This window comes from Tachysurus vachellii, chromosome 11 (assembly GCF_030014155.1).
Source record: "Tachysurus vachellii isolate PV-2020 chromosome 11, HZAU_Pvac_v1, whole genome shotgun sequence".
In the NCBI taxonomy this organism is placed as follows: domain Eukaryota; kingdom Metazoa; phylum Chordata; class Actinopteri; order Siluriformes; family Bagridae; genus Tachysurus; species Tachysurus vachellii.
Window position 1 is genome coordinate 12,427,501 of NC_083470.1, and position 21,991 is coordinate 12,449,491.

At 38.6% G+C, this 21,991-nt stretch overlaps 1 protein-coding gene across 4 annotated transcripts in view; it reads left to right on the forward strand.

Annotated features, from left to right (window-relative positions):
• magixa (MAGI family member, X-linked a) overlaps positions 1-21,991 on the forward strand; it is a 66,534-nt gene that overhangs the window by 24,797 nt on the left and 19,746 nt on the right. For 3 of the 4 annotated variants that reach the window (XM_060882353.1, XM_060882355.1, XM_060882354.1), the window contains exons 4-12: positions 1,206-1,325; positions 12,126-12,299; positions 12,522-12,699; positions 12,974-13,044; positions 13,419-13,586; positions 15,994-16,438; positions 19,325-19,796; positions 20,052-20,115; positions 21,324-21,725. In XM_060882353.1, coding sequence (XP_060738336.1) covers positions 1,206-1,325; positions 12,126-12,299; positions 12,522-12,699; positions 12,974-13,044; positions 13,419-13,586; positions 15,994-16,438; positions 19,325-19,796; positions 20,052-20,115; positions 21,324-21,725 — 2,094 coding nt within the window. The remainder of the gene's footprint in view (positions 1-1,205; positions 1,326-12,125; positions 12,300-12,521; positions 12,700-12,973; positions 13,045-13,418; positions 13,587-15,993; positions 16,439-19,324; positions 19,797-20,051; positions 20,116-21,323; positions 21,726-21,991) is intronic. The other variant, XM_060882356.1, reaches the window with a different exon arrangement.

Below are 21,991 nucleotides of genomic sequence, written 5' to 3' on the forward strand. Positions count from 1 at the left end.
TTTGTTTGTGATTGTGTCTATGATTGTTTGTGCAAGTGTGTTTGTTTGTGATTTTGTGTGTGGTTTCTTTTGTGAGGGTGAGGGTGTGTGAGGGTGAGGGTGTGTGAGGGTGAGGGTGTGTGAGGGTGAGAGGGAGTGTGTGAGGGAGTGGGTGAGGGAGTGTGTGAGTGGGTGAGGGAGTGTGTGGGTGAGTGTGTGTGTGTGTGGGTGAGTGTGTGTGTGTGTGTGAGTGAGTGTGTAATTGAGGGAGTGTGTGAGTGTGTTTGGGTGTGTGAATGTGGGTGTGAGTGTGGGTGTGTGAGTGTGCGAGAGCGAGTGCGAGAGCGAGTGCTGGTGAGTGTGCGGGTGAGTGTGCGTGGGTGTGAGGGTGAGTGTGCATGGGTGTGGGTGGGTGTGTAAGTGTGTGTGATTGTGATATTGGGTGTGATTTTTTTTTTATGTGAGTGTGTAAGTGTGTATGATTGTTTGATTTTGTTTGTGATTGTGTGTATGATTGTTTGTGCAAGTGTGTTTGTTTGTGATTTTGTGTGTGTGTGTGTGTGTGTGTGTGTGTGTGTGTGTGTGTGTGTGTGTGTGTCCTGCTTTGGTGTAAGCTCTTGGTTCTCTACAGCCCGCCCTGTGAAGGAAAAGTGGCACAGAAAATATATGGATGTGTTGGTGGACGGATAAATGTGGCACTTCACAGTGGTTTTACTTTGTCTGAAAATAATAATTAAATAATATTTTATGTTTTTCTCTACTAATCTCCTACAACATTAAAATACAGGAAACTGAGACAATTTAATCTGACCTCGCTAAGCTTTACTGCCAAAACACCAGCAGCTCACTACTGTGTGTTAAATGAGAGGGCAGTTTATTCATTGTAATCCAGTTTATAACCCCAGGCGTGATCTGTGCAGCTGTTTAAACTGTCTGAATTGGAGAAGTTGTAGTTATCAGTGGACTGCATACAAGCTGCATTCTCAAGTTATTTTGCCCCTTACCTTTCTGTGAGGTCAGTAATGCTCAGTAATATGTAATACACTAAAATATCACACTAACAAACAACACACCTTTCATTAACCCAAATAAACCTTTCTAAATGATTCATTTGTAATTAGGAAAATATTTCTTAAATCTATTTGACATTATTTTTGCCAGGAGCTTGTTGTACAGTTTACCTCAGATTAAAACTTTATGTTCATTAAGGCGTGTATGTGATGTAGGTACCACCAGGCAGCCGCGGGATGGGGAGATCTCCGGAGTGGACTACAACTTCGTCTCAATCGAGGAGTTCTTCTCTCTGGAGGAGTCAGGAGCTCTGCTTGAAAGCGGCAAGTTCAAAGGTCAGGATAGGCACACAAACACTTTTTCGGGATTACTAGTACGCATCAGCATACAAGCCCTGAGCAGTGACGGATGCGTGTACACAGTGAGAATCACAACATCCTGTAAGGCTGTTTATCATTGATGATGAGTTTTCTATAGATGGCTGAATGACTTGTGCAGCAAAGAAATATTTCATGCTTGAGTAATGCTGTATTTGTGTAAACACAGCATGATAAAATACTATTTTTATCTCATTAAGCAGAACACGTACATGCTCTATAATCTGTGTACATTACTGAGTTCAAAAGGAATTGATATTTGTTGTGTTTTGTGTTATTTGCAGATTTTGCTTGAGCCAGTATTTCTAATATACCACAATGACTCTTACTTCTGACACTGAATTCTAAAAGGTTCTAGCTTTTTATAGATCGAAGACTTTATTTTGTCACATATACAGTACATTACAGCACAGTGAAATTCTTTCTTCACATATACCAACTTTGGTGGTAGGGGTCAAAGCACAGGGTCAGCCATGATACAGCGCCCCTCAAGCAGTGAGTGTTAAGGGCATTGATCAAGGGCCCAATAGATGCTGCTAGACAGTGCTGGGGCTTGAGCTTTGGTCCTCTGAACAACAACCCAGAGCCTTAACCGCTTGGACCACCACTGCTTGAAGTTTTCATTTATGCTTATTAAGTGCTCCAGTTCCAGAAATGCAAAATCGAACATTTGTAGTTGAATATTAAGCATTAGGGTGCCTGGTGGTTCCCACACTCTCACCGCCACGGCCTTGGTTAGATTTCCAGGCAGGTGACCAACCCTGCCATTGAGAGGTTAACTATCAGTCCCAAGCCCGGATAAGATGGGAGGGTTGCATCAGGATGGGCTTCCAGCATAGAACCTGTGCCTAAATCTCAAAACTGAGATGTGTTTTTATATATTTTATTTCTGCTGATGCAGTAAATTCTGATGTCTTTACCACTTCTGTCTTCCTCATTTCTTTTACATCAGCCGACAGTTAAGGCAGATAATAAATCAGATTATGCTGAAGTCAGTCACGAGTATATTCACTGGCATACAGAGAGGATTCTTTGTATTTCAGTTCCTGTGATGTATCCAATTCTGACAAGTCAGAAAATAATATACTTCTACTTTGTATAAACCTCGAGACAGACATTACATTTGGAGATGTTATCTGCATTATTAATTTGTTAATTATTATTATTATTGTTGTTGTTGTTGTTGTTATTATTATGATTGAAGCTGATTGCATACTGATTTGAATCCCAATGTCAGGTGATATTTGAGTGTGTGGTAATGATATTTCATTACCTAGTGTCCCTCTGCTGAATAAATAAAGGTTAAACATTGTTGTGATACATGCTGTGCTGTAGGAAAAGTTTTTATACTCTTAAGGTATATATTTGTGTACTCTTTATTAATCGAGGTAATGTGTACAGGAGGTGTTTATTTACAAATTCCCAGCTGACAGGACATATAAATACAATCCACATATATTAGAACAGGCAAAATATATTGCAGTATGCATCCAAATCCTAATCCAAAGCGTAAATGAAGAACCCAGAAAAACGATCCCATACATGGTATGGTCATATTAATACAAGGTTTTGTTTTATAGCTTTTGCTAGGATAATATATGCTAAATCCAGGAAGTGGAGACATAAAACTGTGCTAGTATTCTGGTTTGCACCCAGAATGTCTGGAATTATTCTGTGTTTATACAAATATACCAAAAAAAAAAAACCTACTTATTTTAGAAACAGATTAAGTTTTAGATTAGATTAGATTAGATTCAACTTTATTGTCATTACACATGTACAAGTACAAGGCAGCGAAATGCAGTTTAGGTCTAACCAGAGTGCAATAGCAGCAAGTGCAGGATATACAGTTTTTACAAGATTTAAATAAGTTAAATAAAATAGTAAAATGATGTGATTTACAGATGTGTGTGTACTATGAATATAATATACAGGTGAATATATATGTGCTATGAACATAATATACAGATAAATATATATATGTACTATGAATATAATATGCAGATGGCTATTAGTATAAACTGAAATTTACAGAATGGTATGTGCTATAAACAAAATATATGGCTAGTATTAGTTTGACATCCTGTGTGAGCTCATAAGGGGAGGTCTTAAGCAACTAGAGTGCAAAAGTGAGATTGAAGGCTGGTGACTGTGAGTGACCATGGCAGAGCAGACTAAGGTTTTAGATTATGAAGACTAAGAGCAGATTAATTTTTAAACTACAGTCTGAATCTGCCTGTGATTGTTCCCAGCACCTCCCAGTAGTGTCAGTCTGGTTTCTGACTCTGGATTTTGTCAAACCCTGGAGTATTTTTGTTCATCCTTCATCATCACAAATGTGCATAACACAAAGTTTGGTGCCAACATTCACTTCCTGGTCCATATTATAGCTTTCATGGTACCAGTTGTTCATGCAAACTCTGTGTAAATTCCCCCTAAGGCACCTTTCACTATTCAGAAAGGTTGTGACAGTTCATGAGCTGCTAGAGAGATACCATCCATGGTGCTTTACTCTCACTTGAAATCCCTGCTGGAAGGTTAGTACCCTAGGAACTAGAAACAGCACTGGACCCAAATGACGGTGTGTACAGTACATTACTCACAGAGCTCAACCAGCACGTCACTCTGTGGGGTCAAAAACACTCGATGGCCCCATTGCTAAATTGAGGGTAGAGATGGAAATGCAAACAATAGTACTGCAGTCAAGGGCCACTACACCAGCTCAGTGCAGCTACAGCACACAAAAGTAAATCTGGCATTGGCAAAGAAGTCCACATGTGGCCTGCCAAACTTTTTTTAAATCTGGGACATCACTTCTGGGTGCAGAAGTCATTCTTGTGTTTGTTTATGTTGTCTTGTAGCACCTAAATTGTCCCTAATCCAGTGACGGAGACAGCTTTAAAGGCTAACTTTAGTGGGGCAGCACTCCCAGGTGAACCCCATTCATGAGAAAAACCGTGCGTCTCCAGCAAGCAAGTGCTTGTGCTAGAGATGAGGACTTGTCTCTGTCTGTGGTATTTGGCGTTTAGCCACAGCCTGATAACCCAGTTTTAAAATTTCCTTAAGAGAACTACTGGTGCAGATGCAGTATTAATCTAATTTATTATGCAATTACTTTTTTAAGTTTGTTATTTTCTGCTGCAGAAATAAAAGTGCAGATTCCAGAAATATCTAAACAATTCAATGGCTTTTCCACTCAGTATTTAGATTATTCAAAATTCATTGAGTCATTGTAATAAACGTGATGTGTACACATGTAGATTTTACCAGACAAAAATACCAGTTTTCAAAAAAATAAATAAAAATATAAAAAAAATTCTACTATCTGGTGCAAAAAAAATATATTGCACTCTTGGTTTCCACCTGGACCTCCTTCAAAAAAGAATTATTACAGAGATATTTTTCTTTTAGAGAGATTGGTTGTCTTTCTTTTAGATTCTCATTGGTTGTCATCCGTAAAGCATGAAGCTCAACTCTGGACATTTGGACAAAAAGGGTCTTAACAACGACAGCAATGTCATCGTATCTACCGTATATACAGTATTCATTTAATTATTTTTGTTTCAACGTTTTTGCAATTGTATATAGTTTAAATATGATGATTATTAGTATATATACTTGAATAGACATATACTACTAGACATGTAACAAAGTAAAGTGTACATCTTGTGTTAAAACTGATTAATAAAAGGTTGATCACAAAATAAAATCCTTTCGATCTCCAGTCGGTAACATAACACACAAAGCGCAGAAAAATAAACAAGCATAAATCTGCCTGGACCTCTCAAATGCTGTTTTCAGCTCTGCTGCAACTCTGCCTGCATTTTCTTGTGTAGCTCCATTATGGCAATCTGGCTAAAATATGTTCAGGAGGGCATGCTGTACCTCTTATCCCGTGTATTTATCAAAGCCATAACCCCAGGCATGGTCATGGCACTGAGGGGCATCATACCTTTCGCTATGAACTCATGTTATTGCATGAGTAAATTCCTCGTGCCATTTTGAAATACGTTCATATAGATTATACGTTTTTGTTTGTTTTTTTAAGCCAAGATTGTTCCACACACCGACATACTGTTTCTCTTTGACACTAAAGTTTCCATAGTGTCTGTTTCTGTCAAGCCCGAGGCTATTGTATAACAGGTTAAGGTATAGGGTAGCATGCTAAGTTGATGCTTTCTTTGCTGATTGCTCTACTCTTGTTTATGTGTCACGTTACCTGAGTTTAATCGCAACCTTTGCGGTTAGAAAATGTTATCATCTTGTGATATTATTGCAAATGCAATTAATTGTTCAGCCTAAAGCTGCAGTTCACAATCCAAGCATCTTTAGCAGAAGCTGGTTCTGCCCATAGTCACCTGCCCAAGTTTTATTAAATGTGGTAATGTTTCACACTAACATTGGTGACAGGAACAAGAAGTTTGCTTATTATTAGCTAGCTAGCACCAGAGCTGGGCTTTTATCATCTCTCTGTTCTCACAGGGCTCCATGTACTACATGCAGTGAAAAGTGCTGAAACTCTATTACTGAAGAGCAAAACTTTCATGCTTGGGTACTTTACTGCATTTTTTTTCTGACCCAATTTTTTTTTCTATTTTGATTTTTAGTTACTTAGCTAACAACAACGCATGTCTAGCTAGCTACCACTGACTGGACTATGCTGGACTTCATAGTGGTGTGTTTTTGTTTTTTTTCTCCTGAGACTCTCCCCTTTTTTTTAACAGCACAGCAGATTTAATTCTACTATTTAATTTCATTTTAATTGTTCATTTGAAAGGATACAAAGTACAATGAGCAAGAAAAGGCTTTAACCTGTTGAAATAACTGTGATAAATAATCGATTTCATCATTGCTCAAAAGACAGACAGACAGACAGACAATTAGATAGATATTTGTCATTGCATAGTAAAGGTACATAGCAACGGAATGCCACACTTTTAATTTTAGCTGTTGTCATGCAGCCTTGTGTGTAAGGTAAATGAATGTAACAGTATTATCACTTATTCACAATCCAGTATTGTTTGTTAAAACTGTGTCTGTGGTCCAGTATGAACGCAGTAAATCGGTTCCCCTTTAAGAGACATTTGCACTTAAAAGCTAAACTGCTACCGCTATTCATCACAATGCACAGATGCTTTTCTGTGTAATCCCTGTTTCCTTTTCCTCTGCTCTTCTGTTCGCTCTCTCTCTCTCTCTCTCTCTCTCTCTCTCTCTCTCTCTCTCTCTCTCTCTCTCTCTCTCTCTCTCTCTCTCTCTCTCTCTCTCTCGCCCTCCCTCTCTCTCGCCCTACCTCCTTCTCATGCTACTATTTTTACAGTGCTTTCATGAAATCAAAGCTTTCAGAGAGAGAAGCCTTGTCTCCTGCAGGCTTAAACTCTAAGCTGTAATCAAAGCAACCAGTTTTAATGTCAGAAGTAACTTTTTTTTTCCTAGATTATTATGAGCGTTCTTAGAAAAATCTTAGGACAATGGTGTGTGTCCTGGTTTACTGATGAGGTAAATGCAGCTAGAGCTTTGCTTTTGTTTTATATAGCATGATTAATTTGACTCCAGTGTGTTGTCTTGAATGTTGAATTTAAATGGATTCGTGCGTCCAGATGGAGATATATAAAAGTAAATTCAAAGTACTTTATGATCTAGACTAAAGATATTGTGGCAGGTAAAAACATAGATGATAAAACTGATTATATAGGAAGACTGAAAATGATTCTATTATACCAGCAATGCAAAATACATTTGTGTTCCTTTAGCACTGTAAGGGCAACTGATTTTTCCCAGGAACTGATTTATTTTCATCATTGTTGAAAGATATTCTTCTTCTCAAATTCTTAAATGCATTCAATACGGGGCTTGGTTTATTTTATATACAGTGTTTAGTCCGTGTTTAATCAAACCATGGTGCAGTTGCCAACAAAAAAAAAAAAAACAGAACAAAAATTCTGGAGATATGGACTAATCATTAATAAGTAAAGTCAATTAAATGGTGGATGTGATTCACCAAATATTTTGAACATAATGAGTCCCTTAGGATAAGATGCTATGGTAATCTAAGTTTGGTACACAATATTTCATACTGTTGCTAATTCTGCCTGTTTGGGGACTTCACTGTTTGCACATTAATAACTGATCATACTTTATACTAAAGATTTGAGAGACATGTTTTGTTTGGGTTGGTCTCATGATGATGCATTGCAAATTGGATGCAGATTGGAGGAGAAGAAGTGAAAACACCCCACTGCTTGGCCTCCTAGTTGGATATCATCACATGAATATCAATATTTAACAATTAAACACCAGTTACCTACTACATGCATCTCGGCTTCTACTTGTAGATTACACGGATGAACATTAGGATATTACAGTAAACTCCAGATATTTACCTGTACTTACTACCTACTATTTCACACCAGATATTTCACCATAACTATTGTAGCAACCGCAACAGGTTGGTAAAAAAATGTTCTTTTATTTAAAGGCTTTAAGGAGGGGTGATGGGGGAAAAGAGGAGGGGTGCAGGAGGGCAATGCTGTTGGCGGCGGTGTGCTTGGTGATGTTGGCTTCCAGAAAGGGCTGGACAGAGATAAGGCAGGACCCAGAGAGCACTGTAGGGTGCAGCAGGTTTAGGTAGGTTCTGTAGGTTCTGGAAAGCAGAGAGAAGCATTTGTCAGTTTAATGTTGAAATGAACTTTCTTTGCTTGTGCTATGCCTAATGATTCTCTCCCTGACTGTCACTGAAGGTCAGAAGGAGTCTTTCCTTCTACTCTGATTGGCTGTCAGCCTTGATTGTTTCTACTGTCATGCAGGAGGTGTGTGTAGGGTGTGTGTGGACAGCGGTGTGTTCTCTGCCATCACATTACCCATTAACAACAATTACTCAATTACATACATTAACAAGTAACATTGACAAACATTTGTACATTCAACATAACTTGAAAGCCCTGAATAAAATTAAACACCAAGCTTAAAGCTGAGCTGAGAATCGAACTCTTTTTCACCCGCCACATTACTGCAAGCATACATCACTTCGATGTAATACTATAGTTATAGTTCCTATATAGTGTAGTTCTGATGCCAAAATCTTTTCACACTGTTGGTTTATAATAATAATAATAATATGTGATCTGATATCACTCACTCGGACATAATTCAATCCAGTAATTAGAAACCTCTTTAAATTGTTTAGTGAGAGCAATGAAATCACTTTTGTTTGAGAAACTCAGTATTTCGATGTAAACTATACACAATCATTTTTTCTTTAATCAGACTGAGCACACATTCCTTTAATTCAGTGTACGTAAACCTGCAGTTTAAACAGAAAAGCATGAAGAAATGCACCATATATTTACCCAAACATGAACAGCAGCTACTTATTACAGGCTTCTCTAATACTACTACTAGAAAAACATGGAGATATTAAACACCAAATATTTACACATGCCTATAAGATACTTTATAAAACACCAATAAGCACACACACACACAAAGATATTATAAGGCAGTTATCCATCCAACGATATATATTTACTAATACCTACCCAATAAATAGAGGCTACGTACCACACGTCCCTGCATTATTTGTTGTTTACATAATACATGTGTGTATTAAACACCAGATAATAAACTGTAGTTATCATTAAACACAACTACTTAGCAAATGCTTTCCTGCTTCTGCCTGCAGTCAACACTCACTCTTACACACACACACACACCCATATTAAACACCAGTTTTTTTATCCATGTCTACTCATTAAACGCCACAAACTTCTCAATAACTACCCAATAAACACCAGCTACTTACCACTCACATCCTTGCTAATACCTGCAGATTGCACACACCACATGCGCATGCACATACACACAAACAAACACACACAAACACATACATACACACACACACACACACACACACACATGTCAAATTCAGATATTTACCCATGCTTACACAGTAAACACCACATACTTACAAATGCCAATCCGATAAACACCAGATACTTATAACACATATCCATGCTACTACCTGCAGTCAACACACACACACACACACTCACACAAACTAATGTATTATGCGGCAAGTATTTAGCAATTAAACGGCACATATTTATCATTACTTATCCAGAAAACATCAGCTTACCACTTACCAATAATAGCACTTAGCAATACCTTCACAATAATCAGTAAAGATGTTGCACAGAAAATATTTACCCAGACTTGCCCATTACACAGCAAACTTACCAACACCCACTCAATAATCACTATCTAATTACCGCACACTTTTTTGCATATATTTCCCTGGACTTAACATGTAAACTTCAACTAAACCAACTACTTACCAACACATACATCTCTGTATCTCTTTGTGGATTAAACACAAATACATGCAGATATTACACAGTAAATAATGACCTATAACTATCCATTAAACAAACAGCTACTTACCACAGGATTTCCTGCTTCTACCTGCAGTCAAATTACACACACAGACAAACAAAGATATCAACCACCAGATATTTACCCATACCTACCTAATAAACACCAGCTACTTACTTTACTGCACAACACACGTCCTTGCTCCAACCCGCATTTAATACACACAAACACACATACGTAAAGATATTAAACACCAGGTCCCGTATTCATAAAGATTCTGAGACTGATCTCAGAGAGCTCCTAATTTAGCTCAAAATGTTTTGCTTAAGAGTGATTCAGGACCGAGCGCTTTAAAAATCTGGTCTATTATAAGCCTTCACTTTGTCTCTATGTTCAGATATTTGAGGCTGTATCGGGTATTGGATTATGGTCATGACTGATCATATTAGAGAAGCACTAAAGTCTGTATGTTACAAATGTAAATGTAAAGATCTCTGACAGTGCAGAAATGTCATACCTGTAGCTATGGCATTTCGGCTCTGTTTGGAAGATGTTAGCTTATCTCTAAATGCAATAACGTAATGTGGATTTCTGCACTGTGTCTGAGACGTTATCTCTAATATAATTGGTCACAAAAATAATCCCTACACAATCTAATCAGTAGCATCTTATTAACTCACTATCATTATATTAAATATTGTATGTAACACATTTCTTCTCCCTCTTCTTCTTTCAGCCATTTTCTCCTCTGCTATAGGAACTATTAAGCCTCTTAAAAGTCCTTGTCAATACTCCTAACACTTGTTGACCTCATGAGCTCTTTTAAGGGTTAAGCTGCTTTATGAATAACTTTTATCCTTACCAGGATCTTCTCTTTAATTTTGGGGGGAAATGCCAACATTTCTAAAGAAATTTCTTAGAATAATGAGAAACTCTTTGCACTAAGAATCTTCATGAGTACAGACCCAGATACTTACCAATACCTATCCAATAAACAGCAATAAAACTCACTTAAAACACACACCTCCATGAAATAGTTTCAACTTCGATGAGAAGGTTTGAATGGTAATTAGCTAGCTACAATACTTGGAGGTTTTAATTAATCTTTCTTTTTTTTTTCATACCATGTCCTATTTCGTGTCCTATGTCCTATTATTATTATTATTTTTATTATTATTATTATTATTATTATTATTATTATTATTATTATTATTAAAATTGTATGATTATTATTATTACTATTATTATGATTATTTTTTATTTTTTATTGCTAGCTAACTAACATGTTCGCCAAACAAATATCCTCTGCTTACAGAATTATAAAAATCACTACCACAAAGTCACAATCAGCTCACCTGAAATACAGACTGTAACAATGGCATTCCAGAACTGTCCATAACTCTAATTCCCCCCCCTGCCATTTTGTGACAAAAAGGGATAAGGAAGCTAAAGCTAAGTGCAACAACATAATTCAGATATGAATACACTGCAGATGTTTAAGCAGAACTTTATAATTCCAATTGAGTTCAAACAACAACAGACTCCAAGCGACTCTAACTGGCAGAGATACGTTTAAGTCTGAGACATCGATCACGCTCATCCCCCATCTACTAATTGGCATCTGAGCTGATTATGAGGTACTGTTGCTTTTAATGCTCTACCAGTCATCCTTAGGGAGAAGCCGTGCTTCCAGGCTGGACAAAAAAACAACGAGCGCCCTGTCCAATAAACTGAGAATATATTTTTTTTTGTTTGTGCAAAACTCATCTGCCTAAACATTCATGTTCATTCAGATTCACTTAGATAAAGGGACTCAAATAATAAAAGCCTGTTGACTGTTGAGCATTTATTTATTTCAAGTACTTAATATAGTTCTTTTATACGTTTATGTATTCTTTATGTTTTACACAGACTGTGCTGTGCAGTGGAAAGAGTTTGAGTTTAATGAACAAACTGCATGATATTGCAGTGAGATATTTAATCATTTGAGTCACTACAATACAAGAAGGATGAAAAATATATGACATTTTGATAAACATTTTCTTTTTTAATTAAATTTTAGGGGTAGCCAACATCCCATGTGGTTTTACAGCAATCATCTATGTTATTCATGCACACTGCTAACCTTTGCATTCATTTTTTTTTTTATTTGTGGATTTTGCTAATTTACTGAGCTTCAAATGCATGACATTGTAATGTACAGTAAGGCTGGAATTTGTAATACACAAACATAAGACAACAACAAACATATTTATGTCACGTAACTATGTAAACATTATGTGTACCAGAAAATTATCCAAATTTCATCATTTGGAGAAACAATGAGAAATGCATATCTCTTCTTATTTATACACAAAGAAAGAAGCATAAATGTAGCATTTCTATTTGCAGGGAACTACTATGGTACGCCACGGCCGGTCCACATTGGGCCAGACAGTCCACCTATCACTTACCAGGAGCACCGCAACCTGCTAAGGAACTTCCGCACACGCAGCAAGTCCCTCAGTAACCTGGAGAAGGCTGTGGAAGAAGGGGACAACAGTGAGGAAGACTCTGGTCTCTCAGGTACCATCAGCAAAAAGACCAGTGTATGAGCATTGATGAGCCTCTCACTAGGTTGGGTTTAGTTTGTTGAGGTCTGTTTTTCCCAGATTAATCAGTACTACAATCCGTTCATACACTGTGATACTCTGATCTGCTTAAATTATGCTCTGAAATGAAATCCACATTGCTGTATAAGAGTAGATATTTGAAACCTGTTCCCTAAACAATGTTTTTTCTGCCTAGCGGGTTCTGCAGGGGCGAGCAGCGCCCCTACTACAACCATTGTTTCACCCAATCAGACGTGGGACTCAGGTGGACCTCGGGACGGCGGTGTCCCAGTGGAGAATGGTGCCCGTGGAGGGGCGCTGCCTGAAAACTGGGAGATGGCATTCAGTGACTCAGGAGAACCTTACTACATCGAGTGAGTCAGAGGGAGCAGAAGGAAAGACTTTGTATTTATAATTATATGTACCGTAGTGTAGATCATAATATTGAACATTCAGGAAGCACTGTCATGGGAAACACAAGAATAGCTAGTCTAATTAATCTTTATATAACACTGACCCTGACAGATTTATCACATCCATTTATGTAAATGCTTACGGAGGAAGTTGTCATTTAATACATTAAGAAGATTACATACATGATAAGATGTTTGTAAGTGGAGGAATAACTCATTTAATGTGCATTTTTAGTCATAACTCAAAGACCACGAGCTGGCTGGACCCACGGACTCACAGCAAAGAGGTGGTCAGCAAGACGGAGTGTAAGTGTGTGCACTGCATCTTACTCCAGCCTGTACTGTGTGTGTTACGAGATGACTGTGTGTGCTTCCCTTTTTCTCTTCTCTGCATCTCTGACATTAATGAGACCTGAGAGCTCCTTTTAATCCCGTACCTCCTCTGTTGTCCTAACCCCAAGTGATTGTCTAGCTGTCACTCAAGACCAGGACATAGTCAGAATGTATTGTTACAATGAAAAAAAAATCATGTTTCTTTTAAATATTTTCATGCTGGTACAGTTTATTATCCAGCGGAGGGCAATAAATTTATACTTATTCTGTGAAATGCATTTTTTCAATAGCTGAATTAAGCACATCATCTTTATTGTGTGTGTGTGCGTGTGTGTGTGTGTGTTCAGTACCTCCGTTTACAGACCAGCCATCTGAACTGAAGGGCTATTCCATCCACACACGTCTTTCAAAAGGGCCACGGGGTTTTGGCTTTAACATCGTAGGGGGCAGCAGACCCAGAGAATTCCTGCAGGTGTACAGTGTCACACCAGGAGGTCCACCTGCCCTCAACACAGGTACACCTGCACGATGTATAAAGTGTTCACTGTGCTAGAACAATCAAAGATCTCCTTCATTCAAGGAAATATCTACATTAAAGACCTATGGGGCCTTCAGGTTTCCATTACGTAAAGTGTCGAATGATGAAAATTAGAAATGGCCACTAGGGGGCAGTCACAGTACATGATAACATTTTCAGTACCTCTGTCCAGAGAGCAAGGTTCCAGAGGTGATTTTTTACTTTTTATTGTGAATTTTACTTTTATTTAAAAAAAAAGAAGTCATTACTTGTTGTTTTTTGCTTTGTTCGTTTTTTAAAGAGGATTAATATAGTTGCTGATCTATTGATTAACCCACATTGCTAAGGTGACACACCGCTACCCTAAGGTGTCCAATCTCATCTACAAAGGGTTGATATGAGTGCAGGTTTTCATTCTGGTTCAAGACTAAGAGCCACACCCGATTTCTTTTTTATCTGTAGTTCTTGGCTTTCAGTTGTTCAGGTGTGGCTTCCTCTTGGTTGGAATAAAAACCTGCACCCATGTTAGCCCTTTCCATATACGACTGCACAGCACAGCTCCCATCAGAGATATCACTGTAATCGTGGCAAGAACAACAGCAGTTTCCCTCTAGTGTATTTTTTAATCTTCATAGGTTTTAAGTAACCTCCAGAAATGAAAAGTAAGTCTGTGTTTGTCTGCCAGGTTTGTAAATTACACTTTCCAGACAGGAAGCTAATAAAATAAAGCTGAATATATATATATATATGTTGTAAAATATATATAATATGTTTTGTATTATAGGGGTAAACTGATTATATTATATTATATTATATTATAGTATGAATACAATGACAGCGGAAGTTGAGATGTAGCTCTTAAATAAAGCCATAACTGTTTGGGGGCAATGCTGATAGTATTAGTGCTTACCAAGTGAAATATTTATTCTAGAAGTGACTGGCAATCAGTATCTTTGCTCAGTGTAAGAGACAGAGTTACAAGGTAAAATATAAGAAGATGAGAAACGACAAAGAAAACGATGAACAGAACATAGGAACGGATAAAATAATACCAGCTCTCTGTTTATCTCTGCCTCGCCTCAGATTCCTTTACTTTCTCTCATTAACGTCTCACATGTTTGTATCTTTTCCTCTTTCCGGCTGATTTATCCTGACTTTCTGTCCTGTCTCCTTTTAGTATTTTATCTCTCTCTCACTGCCTGTGTAGGATTACAGTGATGTGATAGGGTGTTGTTGGGTATGAATCTGCTGATCTGCTCTTAATCCTGATCGGGGATGGACTTTTAATCCTTCTATCTCTCACCACTGTCATTGCTTGCTAACATGCTCAATGATGGTCTCAGTAAGGAACAAGGTCACAAGTGGAAAGGGTTTGAGTTTTGCTGTTGTCGTCTTTTTTTTTTTAAGCATCTTAAACAGGTCTTTTTTAGCACAGTTGGCTGTCAGCATCAGTACAGCTCCAGACACTGCTGACTGAAATGTGACAGATGAAAGACAGCTGATCATCAGATGATGAGTAGACCACACTTCCTGGCAGAACTTGATAATAGTAGCTTTATTGTAGCATGCATGGATTTAATAAAGGCCATCGAATCGATGTGGTGAGGATTGTATTATACTGTATATCTGTAATCAAAATCAAGAGAACAACAGTGAGGCTCAGTAACATGAAACGGAGAACAGAGGATTAGACAAAGACATAAGCAGGCTTAAATAGTAAAACTAATCAAGATACAACCTGGCCTATTCTTTTTAAGACTGTATATAGAAATAATGAAATTAAAAAGAAAAAGAAATGAATAAAAAACAGAATATTTGTACAGGAATGTACAGAAAGTGCTGTCAAGTGTGTTACTGTCAAAGGCTAAACAAAGAACTGGTGAGAAATGTCAGGAAATATACAAATCACACCATCCCGCACAATTTTCCTAAAATGTAGCACTAAAGTTATCAGTTTAGAGACAGTTTACAGAAGAATGCCATGGTTCAGAATGACAGTTTTGATGAAGCGGCTGCTCTTGATGGAAGCCTGTTTGATTCTGTTCAATTTTCGATAGCTTTTGTTGTGACTGTATACATTACACGGTTCTTGTGTAGGTGTGGAAATTGAAAGACAATAAAGACTTTTTTCAGACAGAAAAGTATGAGAGTGGTTTAAGATGTTAAGATTGTGGTTTAAGATTCTAAATCCACTGTCTTTTCTTTTGTCCTAATGCATGTAATGCAGTTAAATTTCTTCCTTTTTATTTATACTGTATTTTATTTTAAAAGTTACCAAGTATCCTGAACATAGAGGGTTGTGTTTGGATTTTAATTACATTTTTTTTTGCTTGTTTGTTTGTTTTATATTATAAAATCTTTCTGTTTCTTACTCTTTGTCTATTTCTGTCTGTTCCTGACTTCAGCGGACATCCTGGTCTACATTAACGACACATGTGTGCTGGGTATGTCTCACAAGGAGGTGGTGGAGATGCTGAAAGCCGTGCCTATGGGCCACAGTGTGGATGTGGTGCTGCGTAGGGGCTATCCCATGCTTTACAATCCTGACGGCTGCCCCAAGACCAGCCTGTCTTCACCCTCTGACCCCAGCCCGGGGTCCGCCAAGGCCCCGCCTCACAATCTGAACCGTTCCACCTCTCACCACAACGGTTTCTACCCCCGGATGCAAAAAGAACCTTTAGACACCAATGGTAATGTGGCACCTCCGCCTTGCTACCACATGCCCAATGGAAACTCAATAGACAGAACTGTAGGGATGGCAGGCCTACCCTCAAATATGCCAGGGCCAAGGTCGGCAAGACTGAGCTCAAGCCACAGTGATACAGAGGTCAGCACTGTCGTCACACGCAGGTAATATACACACAAACACACCATGGAGTTTTCAGTGAGTTTTCAAGTCTTTACTTTGGAAATTGGTGGTTAACTATTAGGGAAAATAAATTCAGAGATATAAGAGACATAAAATATACCCTAATGCCACATTACTGTACATGTAGTATGGTAGTTTGTAACAATATTTAGGTACCTGCAAAATTATTACCATCTTTCATTGGCAACTTATATATATAAATATATCTTTTTATTTTATTTTGTTTTATTTTTTTTATGAAATATTCAATAGGTTAAAGGTAGGGTCTCCGTTGTTTGAAAGCCAATGTTGACATTTGAAATCACCAAAACAAACACGCCCCTAACCCAAATGGGTCCCACCCCTGTATTGATAGCTTCGCCCACACATACATGCGTAACCCAGGCAACTAATGGAAAGAAATGTGTCTTTTTCATAGCTGAATTGAAGAACAATACAATTGCAGATAAACAAACAAGCAAAAATGAGACACGAGCATAATCAATCAAAGGACGGCAGATATTAGTTCTGTGAAACAAAGCAAAACCAACGTTACTCACCTATCAAGAAGGAAAAAAGCGACATCGGCATCTTAAGTAAAGTTGGCCACATATTCACAGATTCGAATTTCCCGAGTCAATAACTCCTGAGCTAAACGCTGGTACTACACAAATAACACCTCTTTTCTATCGTAGTAATGTAGAGAGGCAGCTACAACCCAATTTTCCTCAAAATCATCTTTCCTCCACGGTGGACAAAATACACAAGTCTCTATGTGCGGACAACTGAGAGACAGATTCCAAGGGACCGTCTGCAAAGTGCAAAACCCGAAAAGCGAATAATACAAAAACAGTCAATAACTTCACAGTAATACACTGTACTGTCACCAAATTCAGCTCACACATCACTGATGTCCTGGTAGTTATACTACAACACTTATTTGGGAGAAATGTCTTTTTAATACATACGGCCAACTTTACTTAATATTTAATATGTGGCTAATTTTACTTAAGTCCCTCGGCGTCCCATAGCAGGCCTTCCCGCTCCTTCAGTTCTCTCCAGCGCTGGAAAGCTGATCCTATATTAACACAGGTCCTACTTCTTGCCTTATCGTAAGCCTTTCTTTGCTTTCTTTCTTTGTTTTTATCCGTCACTGTTTCAATCGCTTTCTGCTAATGTCACACATGCGCACTGAACACTCTCTCCTCCCATATTGACAAGACACGCCCCTTTCTGCTCATTGGCTACACGTTAGTTTTGTTTTTGCTTTGTTTGCGGGCAACACAGTTTTCTGAAGCATTTCTCAAACGACGGAGACCCCACCTTTAAATTGCAGCCAATTCATATTTTGCATGATAAATGATACATTATTTTCCTTTTAAATGACCAAAATGATTATCAATACAAGGTTTTCCCTCCAAAATTACTGATATCCCTAAATAGTTCAAACATATGCAAATTAATTGTCTTGTCAGTCTCTAAAAGTACAGAACATTACTCTCTTCATTCATCTTCACTCCAAACAGAATTATGGATTATAAATTATTAGTTACTTATTAGTCATTATATAGTCATTTTCTTATACGACTTGATTCCACAATATGCCATCAAACATCGGTTTTCTGCAGGTAGTCAAAGTTTCCCAAAGTAGAAACAATTGAATGCATTTATACTGGAAGTCAGGAGAAGCAACATGGACTTGTAACATATGAGTACAAGGGAATAAACATTGCTTGGGCTCTAAAACCTAAGCAGGAAGACTCTTTCGGACATTTTCCAGGAATAAAAATATCATTCCCACCAATCAGTTAAGAACACAGATCTAGAGAAAGCAAAACTCTTGTACCACTCTCTGAGGTCTTCCAGGCCCTGAGTAGGAGGCTCATATACAGTATACAGTATATTACAGTATATACCTTCTAGACATTATATGCAGTACAATTTGATAATGGTGTTCATAGTTCATCACTTGTGATTGGTCGACAGTATGCATACAACGTTGTGTAGAATTTCTACACAATGCTGTTGTAATGCATGCTACTGTAGCTCAAGTGATAATTGATTCTCAGTATATACCACATTGAGGCAGAACTCCTACAACTGCAGAAGACCACATCAGCTTCCAATCCTGTCAAAAACAGTAACTTGACACAATGCAACCCATTTTTTAACTGACTAGATTCAGTGAGCATGTGCCCTCATATTCCTTATGAGGACCTGTTGTGGTCTTCTGCTGTAACCCATCAGGCACACGGTTTGATGTGTGTTCTAAAATGCTTTTTTTTCCCCTCAACATAATTGTAAAGCGTGGTTATTTGGGTTACTGTAGAGTTCCCGTCAGCTCAAACAAGTCTGTTCATTCTTCACTGAGCTCTCTCGTCAACAAAGCATGTTGAATGAGCTGAATATTTTTGAAGGCTGCTCTGTGTGCTACCAGAAGATTTCTGAAATACTCAATTCAGCCTGGCAGACACAAAACACCGTGTCACAATCAGAGTAACTAAGAACATATTTTCCATCCATTCTGATGTTTGATGTGAAGTTTAGCTGAAGCTCTTGCTTCAGTTAATGTTTTTGCTTGAGTCGGCATGAATTTATTTATTAAGCTGCTGCCACTTGGTTGGCTGATTGGATAACTGCATGAACGAGCAGGTGTATAGCAGTAATTAGTGGTCGCTTGTAACTTATTTTCTTGTTAGCATAAACTCTTACAATTGTTTTGAGTCTCTGCCTACTATAGTTCCCAATCCCCAATGTCACAGGAACTAACCTACCCAAATGCCAGTAAAACCAAGGTTTATATATTGCTGTTTGCTGTTGTTCATTTGTATAGGTTGTGTATCTTTATTCTTTCTCTTTGTGTCTCCTCTATTCCCTCACTTGACCAGAGCTTCACTCATCCGCAGCTACAACAACAATACCCTTCCTGCCCCATCTCTGGCTCACCAGAACTCTAAGTCTTCCGAGAGTGATCTGTCCGGTGGTGCCCGCCTTCTGCCGCAGCCTGAGGTAGGCAGTGCACCAGCACCACCGGGTGCCCCCAGTGCCCAACGCCCACTTGTGCCCCCAACTGAGCTACCACCCTGTGGCATCAATGGCTGCCCGGCCAGCAACCCCCCTCGGCCTGCCCCAGGCAACCTGGGATCGCCTGGGGCTGGCACAGGAGGTGAGCTTGTGCCTGTTGCCCTGGGGAGAAGCGAGGGAGGGGGCATGGGCTTCAGCGTGACAGCAGGTGGGCAGGGCGGGCAGTTGGCGCTGATCAAACGGGTGTGGGACCGGCGCCAGTGCCCGTCCCTGCAGCCGGGCGATGCCATCATCAAGATCAACGGCGCTGATGTACAGAGCCTCAGCTTCGCACAGGTAACTTGAGCCACCTGTTCAATAAATCATATGTTCAATAAAACTGTACTTCAACATACATATGCCTTCATATATAATTCAGAGGTAGACAAATGTATTTATATTTTATTTGTTTGTTTAACACACCCAACAACCAGACTAAAAAAAATCTACTGACTTCATTTAATATGTTAACACAAAATGCCACAACTGGTTCATATACTTTCAGAATTCATTTGGCAAACATTTATTTTTTGTTTTTTCCATCATGTACAGGTACAGAGAGTGCTGCAGGAGCATACAAGACAGGGTGAGGTGGTCTTACTGGTTTACAGAGGAGGTAAGCATTAAGTATGCCTTATAGTATAATATTTCCTACTATATACTGCACATATTCTACACATAAGTTAAATTGCTTCACTTGCTCCTTTTTTACTGCTATCTTTAAAAGTGACTTATAAACAATGTATTGTTCATAATTTAATAATAGAATACATTAACAATATAAATAAAGTCATTAAAAGGGACAAGAACAAATGCAAGTGGTTGTTATAGTGTCGCACCATATAATAACAGCACACATTTAATGCTCTTTTTCAATTAACATGCATGCTGTTAAATAATCAGTTTATTTGTATTTATATATGATACGTTGTGTATGTTGTTATTCACTTTATGGCCTAGAGTGTGTGACATAATAATAGGAGATTTTTGAATATCACAGTCCAGATTTAATCCATTATTTACTGTTATAATGACCTCCACACTTCTAGGAAGATTTTTCACTATTGCGGCCATGAGGATTTGTTTATTCGGCCACAAGAGCCTTAGTGAAGTCAGGCAGTAATGTTGGGTGAAGAGGTGCGGAGTGCAGTCAGCATTCCAGTTTATACCAAAGGTGTCCAGTGGGGTTGCGTGCAGCACACTCAAGTTCTGCCATGCTAACCTTGACACACCATGTCTTCATGGAGCTCAGTTTGTGCACAGGAGTACTGTGATGCTGGAACGTGTTTGAGCTAGAATCCTAGGAGCAAAGAAAAGGGAAAATTTAATGCTACAGCATATAAAGAAGAACACAAATATGTGCGATGTGCAAGTGTCTACAAAACATTAGTGATGTAATCTATACATGAATTGAGTTTTTGTGTATCAGGATTATATCCAGATAGAAATTATTCAAATGAAAATGCAGGTATGAATCGCAGGTATGAGAAGAAGGCATTCAAATATAATTTTAGTCTTATTGTCCAAACTTCTTCAGAAGCGAAACTCTTTTTTTCACAACAACTGAAAAAGAATTTCACCACAGGAAGTTGGGGTGAAGTATAATGTGTTGCTTGCACATTATGCATTTGACTGCTGGGGAAATGCTTGATTAAATCATGGCATTAAGCAATCCATATACCGAACATAATTTCCCATATGTAAACAGGCTAAATACAGAATGTAGGTACAGTAGATGGAGGCACGATTTGAACAAAATGAACTGCTGCTTGCATAATCAAATCGCTAATTAGCATGCATGTTCTCATCTACACTCCTCTATAGGAAACATCCCTTCTCCTGTCACCCCAAACTCGTACAACAGTGTTCCCCCACCACAGGGCCCTCCAGATTTGATGTCTCCCTCCTCAGATGGCCCCACAAACAGCCAAAGCACTCTATCCCCACAGTCGCCCTCAAACGAGCTCCCTCCTTTGGTCCAGAGCACCAGCTTTCTGGACTCTGTGCCTGTTACGCTGACCATGGAACCACGGGACTGGATGGGGGTTGAGGATGTGGCCATGCAGGGTCCCCGTCTGCCCTCCTCTAACGCCCTAGGAGCCGTGTCCAAAACGCAGCCAGAAGGGAGAGGAGCAGTGCCTAGCAAATCTTTGGAAGTGGAGCTGAGGAGAAGGACTGGAGAGGGCTTTGGCTTTGTCATCGCCACACAGGACATGACAAATGGCTGTAAGTACTGCCGGCTTTTATTACTGACTCAGATTCTATTCCAGCTTCAGGGATTATGTTTCCGTTTTACAGTGCTTGCTGGGAGTGGCAATATAATAGGGGCAGAATAACAGTGATTTTTACAAAATACAAAAGCCTATGGCAAAAAAAAAGCACAAGAATTCACATACATTGAAAGTGCGAATGCGCATAAGTGTGTGTTTTTCAACTCGTATGTCAAAAAAAATCTTTAATGCGTTGGCACCCCATCCAGGAGTGTGTTGTGT